Consider the following 13,246-nt stretch of genomic DNA (forward strand, 5'->3'; position numbering starts at 1 on the left):
GGTAATACAGCCGCTCATATTTCTCCTTGTTTTTGTCATGCTCCCAATAAACAACAGAAAATACACGTTGCTTCTCTCTGCAGACAACACTGAATTACCTCTAGGAAGTGTTCAAGAGCCTATTATTTAAACCCCAAGAAGTCTGGATGATTTCTTCTGCTTGCTCTGGAAAATATAAGTTTTCTCCTTTTGAAAACTCAGCCGGTGCGCCCCAGCAGCCCCCCAGGGCAGAGCTGCCCCCCTGGGTGACCTCTGGGCTGTGCTGCCTGCGGACCCGTCCTTGAGGAGGGACGAGGATGACGAGCTGAATAGCTGCCCCCGGCACGGGGCTGCCAGGCAGGGGAAGAGAGCAGTGGTGGAGGAGAGAAGGGGACAGGCTGGATTTTATTTTATTTTTTGTTTTAATCGACATCTCCCTCCATCCCGTGGTGGCAGGGGACGGAAAGAAATGGTGGTGCACCTATACCTGCAAAATTATTTATGTGCTAAAGCACCTCCCTTAGGAGGACTTGTGTCCCTGAGCTGTGCCTTCTCAGTCCCCCTCCTGCCTACCAAAATGGGATATTGGTATTTTATTTTTATAACGGACCTCTGGGACAAAGAATGAACCCCAGCTGCAGTACGTGAGATGAAATTGTGGTAGTGCTGGGCAGAGAAGTAAAACTGGCTGGAGCAGAGTCTCAGTGAAGGGTGAGTTACATCAGACTGGGAGGAGAACAGGGAGCTGAGAAGGGTCCGTAGGCACCTGTTTGGAAATGTGTGTGGAAATAGGCTTCCTCTGCTCGTGCTGCTGCCCCTGGAGGGGGATGTGCAGGGGCTGGAGGTGCCTGCTGTGGAAACTCTCAAATAATCAGACAACAAGCAAAATAAAATTTATTTTCAACACAATTAACCGGCACTCCGCAAACGTGCAAACGGCAGGTTCAAATGTCCATGGGAGGAGAACAAAGCTATCGCCACACTCACTCACAGGGTTTAACGACAACCCAAAATGCTAAGTCACTCACCTAAAAACAACGAAAGGAGAGCTCTCAACCCCGGGGAACTTCTTCAGGCAGCGTCCCAGCCCGTGGGAACCCCCAGGAGGTTCCTTGGGCGGCGTCCCGACCCGAGGGGAGAGCCCTCACCTGCAGCACGATGCTCCGGGGGGGGCGAGCCCCGGACGGCTCCCCCAGGGACCCCATTTACACCCGAGCCGAAGGGGACCTGTGGGCAGTCCCAGCCCGTGCTGGCCGAGGGCCCCGATTCCTGCCAAGCCCTGAGAACGAGGTCACAGAAAGGGTCCAGCTGCCAGGAAACACCATTTTCACTGGGTGGGTGCCCCATGCAGTGGGGAAGGTGGAGATTTGCCAGAGGCTGGGAGAGGGCTGGGACCTCCCCCGCCACCATCACCCCTTTCCTGGGGGGGGGAGGTGGGGGCAGAGGTGGCCGCTGAAACCTCCCAGCATTGGACGTGCCCCCAAAGCCCCGTGGAAGGGGACAGCGCTTGACTTCAGCCCGGGGTGAGCAGGAGCTATCTGGCGAGGGGTGGGTGCCGGTGGGCTACAACCGCAGCCAACTCAGTGCACTAAAAGCACCTGGGGTACAGCGCTAGAAAAGCTGGCATCTCTCTCCCTCTCTAGCACCAAATAATCTAGAGCTCGGCTTTCTTGTGCCGCGGGCCTTGGGCTGCTGGTTCAAACAACACTCAACGGAGGGAAGGGGCTGCCGCCCGGGTTTGAGAGTCGCACACACGCCAGCTTCAAAATGCAGACAAGTGCAGGTGAACTGCAGCTCTGGGTACCTTCGCTGAGCTCGGTCATTTCCATACGCACCCAGGGAAGAGGAGCCTTTGCCTGCAGTGCCTTCCATGGAATCATCCCTTGCCCTCGGTTTCCGGATGACTCCAACCCCTAACTTTCTATTTCTATCATCTTACAGGGATCTGAAGACTGAATCTCTTTCAGCTCTGGTGGTTTTATTGAGTTCTTGAGGATTTAGCAAAACAAACTAGCTATGAAGTTAATTGTGTCTGAAAAAATGACAGGGATCTTACAAACTGTGAACACCCAGCCCACTCGGGATAAAATTGGTTCATGCAGCCCTAACAGTGCACACGGCGGATTGAAAGAGTTTGTCGGAAATCTGGGGCTTTAGTAAATATAACCCCCACATTTTCATCAGCAATTTGATTAAAAAAAAAAAAAAATAAAGCGTTTTGAATTTTCAGGTTTTTATGGTGAAAAGCTCAACATTCCCCTTCTCACTCCCAATTTTTGGAGCATTTGCATGTAAATAGGGCAAGAGCTGCTGCTGAACTCCCTTCAGTGGGCAGCTGTGGAGGGTGTGAAGGACAGATCTGCCAAGATGTTACTTAAACCGGCGGCTGTTTGCGTTAAGAAAAGGGCCACGGAGGCTGCACTCGTCTTTTGTTTCCAGGCACGTAAACGGTGCACAATATCTCTGCTGTGGTTTGGGTTTCTGAAGGTCCAGGTGGCTCTTCGTGGCCTTCGCATTTCGGGGAGGGAAGAGGGGGCAGGCGGACAGGTGGGAACGGCACCCCCGCAAGCCTGGCCGCAGGGGTGGGTCGGTGCCTTCACGCCCGTAAAACGGACCATCTGGGAATAAATGGGAGACTCAAATGTACAGCTTTTGGAGAGCACAGTGACCAGTCACAGGCGATGCACCACTGGGAATTTGGGGCCGGGGACTGCTAACCCTCGGGACAGCAGTGCAGTGCCAGGTTTTAGCACCCACAGGGCTGCGGGGCCGGAGCCGGCGGCCCCTCGCTCCAGCTCTGGGTCAGCACCGGCTTTGGAACCAGCCTGGGGCAACTGCCCCGATGATACAGAGGAGTTCAAATCCCTGGGCACCAGGCACTCCGCCCTCTTTGAGCAGCTTTTATTTGCCTGGTGCCAGGTCTCCACTGACACCTTTTCCAGTCTCTCAAAAGGCTCTGTCAAGCGTTTTGGGTTCACGACGAGGTATTTCCACGCAGGCACCACGCATGCTGCAGCACCACCAATGACCACGCTAAACGGTGAAGTCTTTAATCCTCTTTTAACAAGGTTCTTGTTTAGTCACACCTTTCAGGAGGCCACATGGCAGGCAGTGGTATGCAAGACAAGCTGATGGAACAGGACCTTGAGAGCCGACCCAGCTACAGCCCTCCCAGCAGCAGAGCTGGCTGCAGGGCCTGGCTGTCTCTGGCTAGGATATGCTAAACCTCCTCTTGGAAGGGTTTATGTAGTGCTGCACTTCATGTACCAAGGGAGACGTTAGTGCACAGAGCAAACAGCCACCCTTAAACCCACATGGAACCTGCTGCTCAAAATGGAGATAATTCCTCGTGCAGCTATACTGAAAAACCTTCCTGAAGTCCTTTCTTTTAACTGCTCTTTTTCCATGTGAATAAAGCACATTCCTCGTGGCACAGTTCCTGTTTTCAGTGGCGGCTTCTAATTCTAGATTTTGGGATTTGGGGGTGGCCAGCTCCCCCGGCAACTCCAGGAACTTTTGAAGCACGCAAAGCACAAGAGATCCCTCTGAATGCGTGATGCACTGCAAGGTTTCACAGCCCAGGACAGCTGGAAAGCTCTCGTCTCAATCAGGGCGGCCAGAACTAGAGACTAGATTTGGAAATCTTTCCCTAGCACGAACCCCTTAAGTCAGGGCAAAAGCATTTTGCTGTTGTCTTTGTTTAAACCGACGCTAGGCGAGCTGTGACCATGCAGCGTCTCCCTCAGTGCGAAGGAGCCTCAGCCAGCAGCACGCGGTGACCGACGGAGTTACTGGTGGTGGCAAAGGTGCTGTCACCCCTGGCGCTGTGGCCCCGGGCCTGGGTGCTTCCAGGGGCAGCTTCTGGTGCCAGCAGCTGGCTCCCCACACCGCCTTCGACTGCGGGAAGCGCAGCCATCCCAGGGGCTTCCCGACGGCCAGGATTCTTGTTGGAAAGCGTGGGAGAAAAACCAGCCCCAGTCTGTGCAGGGGCGCAGGAGATTCCTGAGGGAGCAGGAGGGGCTGCCCTGCCGTGTCACCTCTTGCTTCGCTTCCCCGTTGCCAACGAAGAGCCCGGAGCTGTCCTGAGCGCTGCGAACAGCTGTGCGGGCTCAGCCCGGTGTGCGGCGGGGGGGGGCTGCGAAACCAAAGTGGTTGGAAAGTTCTGAAGGTCCCCTCCTCCCTCTGCCTGCCTTGGGACTTCCCAATAGCATCTGGCAGCGCCTTTCCTGCCCTGCTTTGCCGCACCTGCACAGCCCTGTCTCTAGCAGCTTCCCCAGCGTCTTTGATCGGTATCTGCTACTGCTCCGTCACGGTGCCTGGCCTCTTGTGTCAGCAGCATTCTTCTGAACTGCCACGTGCACTCAGCTACGAAAACATAATGCTGGACTGAATAATGCCTGAGATGCTGATCACTCTGAATCAAGAACTAGCTACAGCTAGCTGCTGCAAAAACAGGAGGCTAATTTGTTTTGTTTCGTTTTGCTTTTAGTTGAGGTTTTGTTGCAGATTGTATGATTAGGGCAGGAATTGTCACTCCCAGATGATTCAACCACCTGAAATTCTGATGGAGTTTATCGTGAGCTGGATATCTCGGCGTGCCACAACCAGTGCTCGTGCAAAACCCTCCGATGTAGCAGCTTTAACAGACAAACCTCCCCAGAGCCTCCTTCTCTGCTGTGTGTGGATCAGCCTGCGGCGTTGGGGATGTATAAGCCTGGAGAGACGTGAGCACTGTCACCAGCTTTCCAGCGGGCGAGAACCACAGCAAACGGCCACGGGGGTAGGGCTGTGGCTCCACAGCCCAGGCAGGAGGGTGGCAAAGAGGTGTGCGGCTGTCCGGCTGCACAGAGCAGTGGGGTGGAGCTGGAAATCCTTGGGAAACGCACCAGGGGGTCGTTTTGTTCCTGTTCTGACGTTCATACGCCCAGTTCCAATGCACTGGCTTATGTGGGAGATAAGAATTTCTGAGCTCAGAGCGCTAACCTGAGAGAAGAGTTCTGGCTGTTGCTCAGACCTCTACGCATCCAAGAGAAATTTATAAAATGGATAAATCACTGAGAAGTTATTTCACATAAATAAGAAATACGGAACGCTGTGATGCTTAATTCACAACTCCTTTCTCCTCAGTCATTAATTTCAGCCAGACCATTTCAGCCAGCAACGTGGGGCAGATGTAGAAGTGCTTGCAGAGTTTAATGCAAATATTTGGAACAGTTGTACAGGGGGCTGCTGTTCGTAATAGACTGAAACTGGGTATTGTTTTAATTGCCTCGTGAAATCTTTTGATAAACAGTTGCATGCTTTTTGAAGGTTGGCTTCATGAATTTAAAGCTTTGTTTTGCCCGATATGACAACTGCTCGACTGCACCGACAGGAATAACTTTAGAAGTTTATTTCTATTTTATTGAAATCAACGTATACAGCTTCAAAAAGCCATTAGTATTTGTTTAGTTAAAAATGTTTCACATATTAATAGCAGCTTCAAAATGTTGACAAGCCCCACAGCCCAGCAAGTAACACGCTTTGATGTGTTTGTCTTCTGGCAGCTGAAGAGAGAAGTTCTGATTTGAAATGAAAAGGATTACTTTGCTTAATATTTTCTTTCCAAATGTGAAATCTGTTTAGTTTTTTTTTTTTTGTGTGTGTGTGTGTGTGTGTTTTTTTTTTTGTCTCCAAACCGTGGTTTAAATTACATTTCATTTATATCATTTTACAATTTATCTCCCCAAAGGAAACGGAGCCGTCTTGCTTACCGGCGTCCCGGTTCCGAGCCCCGAGGGATCCCGCTGTGTAGCGCTGGCCGCAGTGGGGCACACCTTCCCATCCACCTGCAAGAACGCAGGCGATCCTTTTGGGGTCACCGCTCCGGTAAGGCCAGGCGGATTATTTGGTGTATGCAAAATTAAACGCATACATGTTTGCGGGATTGCTGCCGTAAGATATTTCACCTTTTAGTATGAACGGAGCGTTTACATTTTAGGCATTTCAAGATACCGCTCTCAGGTTCGGGGTTCTTTTTGCAGCAGAACACAGCGGCTAGCGAGGCCTCATTGCCAGCGGGGTGAGTCGGCTTGCAGACACCGGCGGAGCTACGACGGCTGTTGCAGCTGAGGATCTAGAGCTGCGGTTTCCCCGAACACCTGACACAGATGTCCTGCTCCCGCACTTGCAGCGGCAAGTTAACACCGCTGCCTGGCAGCACGTGAGCATCCCTCGGTCCCAGAGGAGCCCTCTGATCCCTTACCGACAGCAACAGCCTGGGGAACACTGGGAGCACAGCTAAACCCAGCCTTGCGCCACGAAGGCAGGGCTACTGAGGAATGAAGCCAGGCTCATTTCGGTGAGAGTATCAGGCACTACGGCTCGGAGCCGGAGCCCAGCGATGCTCCAGCGCTTTCTGCTGACAGTGCCAGGCGTGTCCCACAGGCTGGCGGGACCCCAAACGTGCCGCGGGAAGGTGCAGAGTCCTCAGTACGGTGGGGAGACCCCTCCCCGCCTGCCGGGGCTGCTGCAGGGACTCAGAGAAGGCACAGGCGCGTGAAACCCGTAGCAAAGCTCCTGCTAGGACCCCGCGACACTCTGGGGCTGAATTTAATGTCTTGCAAACCTGTGAACCCTGCCTACCCGCTATCTGAGGCCGTGTCTTCCTGCGAGATCCTGTTCAACAAGCAGAGGAATGTTTCTAACTAGCTGGCAATGATTACACACTTCAAAGTGCCATTTGATTCCCTCCTTGCCATTAAGACACTGCAGCTCCACGCAGGTGAGTTATTTACAGAGTCTGTGTTAGCTACAGCCAGCTGACCCTGCAAAAAAACTACCTGCAAAGCCGTCCCAACACTTACCATCAAGACTGGTAGAGCAGGCAGAGGTGTCGGAGCCCGGAGCTGTCTCACCCAACCACAGAGGCTTGCAGAGGTTTCTCCCCCCGGCCGGGGTCCCCCAGGCTCCCTTTCCAGCGAGCAGAAACGTGCCCCGCGGGCGGGGGACTCTGCCCTGCCCCTGAGCTGTGTGTCGGGACCCCCCCCCCGGGCTCCCCGCTCCCGCTGCCCCCGCAGGGCCCGTGCCCACCTACCTCCACCGAAAGCCAGTGCCCGCTCTCACCGCCCCGTTCCCATCGGGACTGGTACAGAGCTGGGGAATGTCGTGGGGCAAGGAAGCCAGGAGGCGTGCTTTCCTCCACCGCGCACATAAACCCACGGTCCCCGGCTAGAGAGCGGTCGTGCTTCGGGTACTTTTTTGTCCCAAATCACTAGTGCGCTTGAAACTGTTCACAGGGGACTGAAAATCCTGTGAGTCACCTGGTGTCTTTGCCTTCTCCCTGGTCAATTCCAGTCCCCAAATGCGGTTGAGCTAGACGTGGATGTGACACGTTTCACGAGGGCGATGTCGTTTACAGGCTGACAGCTCTTATTTAGATCGCTTCCATCTCTTCCTTTCAGCGGCGTTCTAGTTTCGTGTTACCAGCTCCGCCTTTGGGAGAGAGCCCAGCGTACGGAACTTTGAGAGAGAAGATCCCGGGTGGATTAGCAAGTGACACGTGGCGGGCGCCACCGAGGGAGGGAGGTGGCCCGGGACAGAGCGCAAGCAAGGCGAAGGCCACCCGAGAACGTGCGAGGAGGCGACGAAGGAGCGCAGCAGCCAGCCCCCCGCCCCGGCCACGGTGACCGGGTACGAAGGAGCCCAGCAGGCTCCCCGGGGCACGGCCGCACGCCCCGGCAGCAGCGGCGGTTTGCCACGTGCAGCCGTGGAGGGGCAGCTGGGGCCCAGCCTCGGAGAGCAGCGCAGCTCCCCGCTCGCCTCCCGCCCCCGCGGCCAGCACAGCAGCCTCGCAGCTGGCCGTGCCCCGTCCCCACGGCCGAGGGCTTGGCCCAACCCTGGCTGAAACAACAGCGACGGTGCGCGAGAAAAGGCCACCGCCCCCGTCCTTCACCCCCCGGCTGGCGAGCAGGAGCGGCTCCCTCAGCACAACCAGCCTCCTCCGGGTCGTGCTCCGGCACAGACGACCACGGGCCCCCCCCCCAGCTCGGACCCCACGGCCGACACAACGCCCCCGGCTCTTGGCCACCAAATCCTTCCTCGCCAACGAGCAGCAGCTTTCCTTCAGGAGTTGAACAGCCCCATCCACGGCCGGGACCGGCCAAGCGCTAGCTGCTCGAAGGGCAGGGCTGAGTTCCTAGCCATGCCGGACCGGGAAGTCGCTTTGCAACACGGACGGTCATTTAGTTATTGTTTTATTATGACACATAAAATGCTACGGCTGCAAAATCAAAATATGGTGTCGCTTATAAAATACCAGTATTATTAATGCGGTGGTAAGATCCCGTTAACATCGACAGAGAGGCGCGGCGTAACTCGACAGTCTTGCCTAAGGGTTTGCTCCAGTGACAAAGCACCCCGGCAAGGCGATGATGGACTGATTACAGTGCCTACTTAGCATCATGGTTTTTCCTCCTCGATTACTGGATGGCCTACAATGATATCAGTAACTGCTGCTGAATCTAGTCCTTTTGAATATGGTAGATAGGTCCTTTGCTTTTACAGTATGTGTCAGAATAAAAGAGAAGCGTCTGAAAAATAAAGAGACGGCATTTCCTTACAAAATGAGATGAAAAAATAAAACAATATAAATGGAACTTTCAAGTGTTTCTTTTTATATTTAAAGCTCTTGTTTCAATATACTGTATTTAAACATTCTTAAATAATCATTCTGTACCTTTGATTTTCTGTTTCACCTTTGGAAACAAATAGAGTAATCTCACTATAAATGTGTGCAAATAGAAAATATATAAATATATTTAAGGCCCATGTCATAAAAAGGTGGTCTCGGAATTGTCACTTTTGCAAGGGTCAGCTGGGGTCCCTTTAATTTTGTCCTGCAAGTTGTTTGAGTGCTGTTCCGCGTTTAAGCCTCTGAAGTCCACACGCAGAGAAGAGCCAAGCCCACACATGCTGCCCTGTGTTTCGCTTTGTAAACTGCTTGATGACACCTGCAGAACGGTCCCGATGCGACTGAACAGCGGGGTCGATGTGATCCACTTCAACAAACTGAAGTCAGCTTGGCCAACTGCCGAGCTCCAGGGGAAGGTCGCTCCCACAGGCAACGACTCCACCTCCGAAGCGCCGTGCCTAGCTGCATGAAATCCCACGGACCTTTCCACACTACTGGCTGACGAGGGGCATTTCTTCTCCCCATACAGCACAGCACCCGGCGGGGAGGCAGCCGCAGGCTGATCCGGTTTATGTTCTGCCTTGGTGCGCTCTTGGAAAAATGACTCACTTGTTTGAGGAGCTGCTGGCCAAGGTGTGCTTTGGTTACCAGCCTTGGAACCACCGCTGGCGTCTGAGCCCAGGGCTGGCGGGCAGCTGTGTGCAAAGGGCTGTGTCTGACGCACTGCTTCCTTCACATCCAACCTGCTCAGCAGCTGGGCGCGAATCTCGGGGGACAGTTTACTCAGCTGGCGGCCAAGCTGAAGCTGCGTTGGGAATAGTGTTCCCTGAAGGGTTCTGTACAGAAATCTGCAAGAGGAGAATGCGCACGTGAAAACAACTGGAAGAAGGAAGTACCCAAGATATTATTAGAGAAAATATCCGAGACAAAAGTACGACACGGAAAAATAAGAGAGCTTACGTGCCTTTCTTACGTTTGACCCAGGAAGGCTTGCAGATTAAAAGCTCTGAATGCTGTGCTAATATTTTGATTAATAACAAGCAGTGTAACAAACATGCGCCTCCAGCCAGTGATCCACCTTGTGATTACACACGGTCTTTCACCTTTCCTGATGAGGAATCAAAGGCAATGTGGATCAGTTTGCAGAGCAGGCCTCCTGCGTCCGTGAGCGGGCAAGGAAGTCCACAGCACACTGTGGGGATTCCTGGACTATGCATGTTATGGGAGGAGGGGGTGAATCTGGAAGCATCACAGGAAACCTCACAGGGGAGCAAATCTCTGCCTGGCCAGGAGGTTCGACCAGCAGTCTACAATTATCCCACTCCTATGGCCTATGGCCAGGAGCTGTGGTCTGTTCCTGTGGTCAGGAGCACAGAAGAGGTCAGACAACCTGACTTCGTGTAATCAGCTGCTGAAAAAAAATTGACTCGTCTGGTAAGGCAAAAAGAAAGAGGGGGGGCGGAAAAAGAAACGTTTCTTCCCCTCCCAACCATGTGAGTAAAGTCCTTTCATAGATGTGAAGAGATACGGGAGAAGATACAATACCTGGGCAGCAGCGCAACGACTGGTGATATAATGCAAGTGAAATAGAACATTGGGTCTCCCATCAGTCTTTCCATAGTCCAGTAGGGATTGGATGGAGGATGGCATACTGGGCAGGAAGCATTGTAAACCAGAGCCACAAAGAAAAATAAAAGGATACTGAAGATGCAAGATGACCAGTGGAGAAAAGTCTGGAACAAAAGCACAACAAAAGAATAATGATTCTTCATATTCTGAGAAAATTGCTGTGATTCTGAATTAAAACCTCTTCATTTCTGGAGCCAAATCCATCCACAACAAAGTCTAGAGCCTTGTATTTTCAGAAATTCTTATTATAGATACAACGCTACAAAGCTGTTTGCAGATCACAGTTTAAAACCTTTTTCATATTTGCTTAAAATGCTTGCTAAAAATAGAACGTGCTGAGGGAATGAAACTACCATCTTCTGCTTTTGAAGAATGGCACTAAGAATTACGTATACGCCAGCAAGTTTCTGTGTAGGCTGTGGGCACCTTACCCAGGTTTTGGTTTCAATAGCCAGATGTAGTATGATGGTGAAGAGAGCTATTGTGGTGATGGGAGTTCCCCAGGAGAAGATATCTACCTCGGAATCGTAGTAAGTCTGTAAAGAAGGAGACAGAATTCAGCCCAAGCCATGCTGCCAGTTCCCCTTCAAATGCTTGAAATAAGAGCGGCTTAAACCAAACACTTACGAAATAGGGGATGAAGAAGCAAACCACGCTTTGATACATAGCATCAATCATGTTCATCCAAAACATGTGTGGCTGGTACTCCTGTGGCATTAAAAAAAAAAAAAAAAAATAAAGAAAATCAGAGCCTAAGGAAAATGCTATTTGCTGGGAGAGGCATTTTGAGGGGGATCTTCCAGTGGTGACTTTTAAGGGTTTGTGCGAGTAGCTTCGTAACTTTGCCAATCAGCTAGAAACCCTCCGGGATTAAGTATGAACAGTCTACTTGCAAGTCACTCTGTTCTGGTAGGAGAATCTTCTGCTTCTCTCTTTTTCTTTTTTTTCCCTAGCAGAGGGTGTAATTTGAATCTGACACTTAGTCCAGAAAACATTTATGAAGGTGCCCAACTTTATGGACTACAGTTAAACCACTAATTTGAGGAGGAGCTCTCCGAGGCGTAAGCGCATGAGTAAATGGGTTTTACATCATGTACATGCAAGCACAGGGTGTTTACTCACAAGAGAGAAAACATAAAATGCACACATACTTAGAAAAGAAGATCCACAACAATGCTCTTCAGTAGTAATTCATGCAGCAATGAATACTATGTTATAAATACATATATAAAACATACATATATATGTATACATGCGTCTGTGTATGTATGCACAAAATTGCCCACTAAGAAACTCACATTTTGGTTTAAAGGAATATACAATTGCAAGGGTATGGACAGTCATACGAAAGACCTAGACGTAATGAAAAATAGTTTGCAAATGGCAAAGTATTTATTTAATTTTGGGATACAGGCTACATCTCCAACCACCGAGTTCATCAGGGTTCCTTCCCTCTACGGTGAATACAATTTCATCCTAAAAATGGGAATTGAAAGGTGCTTGGAAAGAATTACAGTGTTCTTTGGCCTACTGAAATAAGATGTGGTTAAGCACTGGAACAGGTTGCTCAGAGAGACTGTGGAATCTCCATTGTCGGAGACATTCAGAACTGGACTAGATAAAGACCTGAGCAACCTCATCTACCTTTGAAGCTGGTCTGAGCAGGGATCTGGATCCGATGGCCTCCAGAGCCATCTGAATTATTCTACAATTCTATAGAGAATTTGAGCCCAGAGGGTAACTGAGCACCACTCAGCCGTTCACTCCCACCTTCCCCTCTCGGGGATGGGAAGGAGAATGCGAAGCAAAACGGCTCAGGAATCCAGATACGGCTCACCCATCATGGTCACGGGCAAGAGACAGACCCGTTAGGGGACAAAAAGAGAACGAACACCACTTTAATTCGAACGCTACCAAAGACAACACTTCACAGACAAGGTGGGACAGCGAGAAGTGCCACCACATCTAAAAATCGCCTCCCCCCACGCCTCCCTCCTCCCCGGGCCCAGCTCTGCTCCCCATCTCTCCCCTCTCCCCCAGCAGTGCAGGGGCAGGGGATGGGGGTCACCGCCAGCCCAAGGCTCCTTCCTGCTCGGGAGCTGGGGGGAACGCCGCCCAGCCCTGCCCTACTCCCCGGGGCTCCCCCCCAGCTGCAGACAGGCCTCCAGGAACCTTCTCCTCAGGGACTGCTCCCCACGGGCCGCAGCCGTTCCCACGCTGCCCCGGCGTGGGTCCCCCCCGCGTGGTGCAGCCCTCCCAGCACCCAACTGCAGCAGCGGCGGCTGCTTCTCCCCTCAGAGTCCCAGCCCCCTTGGAGTGCAGCCGCCCCACGCTGCCCCGGCGTGGGTCCCCCTCGCGTGGTGCAGCCCTCCCAGCACCCAACTGCAGCAGCGGCGGCTGCTTCTCCCCTCAGAGTCCCAGCCCCCTTGGAGTGCAGCCGCCCCACGCTGCCCCGGCGTGGGTCCCCCCCGCGTGGTGCAGCCCTCCCAGCACCCAACTGCAGCAGCGGCGGCTGCTTCTCCCCTCAGAGTCCCAGCCCCCTTGGAGTGCAGCCATTCCCACGCTGTCCCGGCGTGGGTCCCCCTCGCGTGGTGCAGCCCTCCCAGCACCCAACTGCAGCAGCGGCGGCTGCTTCTCCCCTCAGAGTCCCAGCCCCCTTGGAGTGCAGCCGCCCCACACTGCCCCGGCGTGGGTCCCCCCCGCGTGGTGCAGCCCTCCCAGCACCCAACTGCAGCAGCGGGGGCTGCTTCTCCCCTCAGAGTCCCAGCCCCCTTGGAGTGCAGCCGCCCCACACTGCCCCGGCGTGGGTCCCCCCCGCGTGGTGCAGCCCTCCCAGCACCCAACTGCAGCAGCGGCGGCTGCTTCTCCCCTCAGAGTCCCAGCCCCCTTGGAGTGCAGCCGCCCGGCCTGGCGGGGGCTCCTCCTCAGGCCTCGGGTCGGCCTCTGCTCCACCACGGACCACCATGG

The 13,246-nt window shown here is 53.2% G+C and overlaps 1 protein-coding gene across 1 annotated transcript in view; it reads right to left on the minus strand.

The window, feature by feature from the left end:
* Positions 1-8,196: 8,196 nt before the first annotated feature.
* Positions 8,197-13,246, minus strand: part of ATP10A (ATPase phospholipid transporting 10A (putative)) — a 122,615-nt gene continuing 117,565 nt past the window's right edge. Inside the window, exons 18-21 of the mRNA XM_032982462.2 lie at positions 10,907-10,987; positions 10,711-10,815; positions 10,196-10,383; positions 8,197-9,498 (exon numbers count right to left, since the gene is read on the minus strand). Of these exons, the coding sequence (XP_032838353.2) occupies positions 8,790-9,498; positions 10,196-10,383; positions 10,711-10,815; positions 10,907-10,987 (1,083 nt within the window). The 3' untranslated portion in view covers positions 8,197-8,789. The remainder of the gene's footprint in view (positions 9,499-10,195; positions 10,384-10,710; positions 10,816-10,906; positions 10,988-13,246) is intronic.

The sequence above is a fragment of the Tyto alba genome, unplaced genomic scaffold (assembly GCF_018691265.1).
Source record: "Tyto alba isolate M040663 unplaced genomic scaffold, T.alba_DEE_v4.0 Super-Scaffold_14, whole genome shotgun sequence".
In the NCBI taxonomy this organism is placed as follows: domain Eukaryota; kingdom Metazoa; phylum Chordata; class Aves; order Strigiformes; family Tytonidae; genus Tyto; species Tyto alba.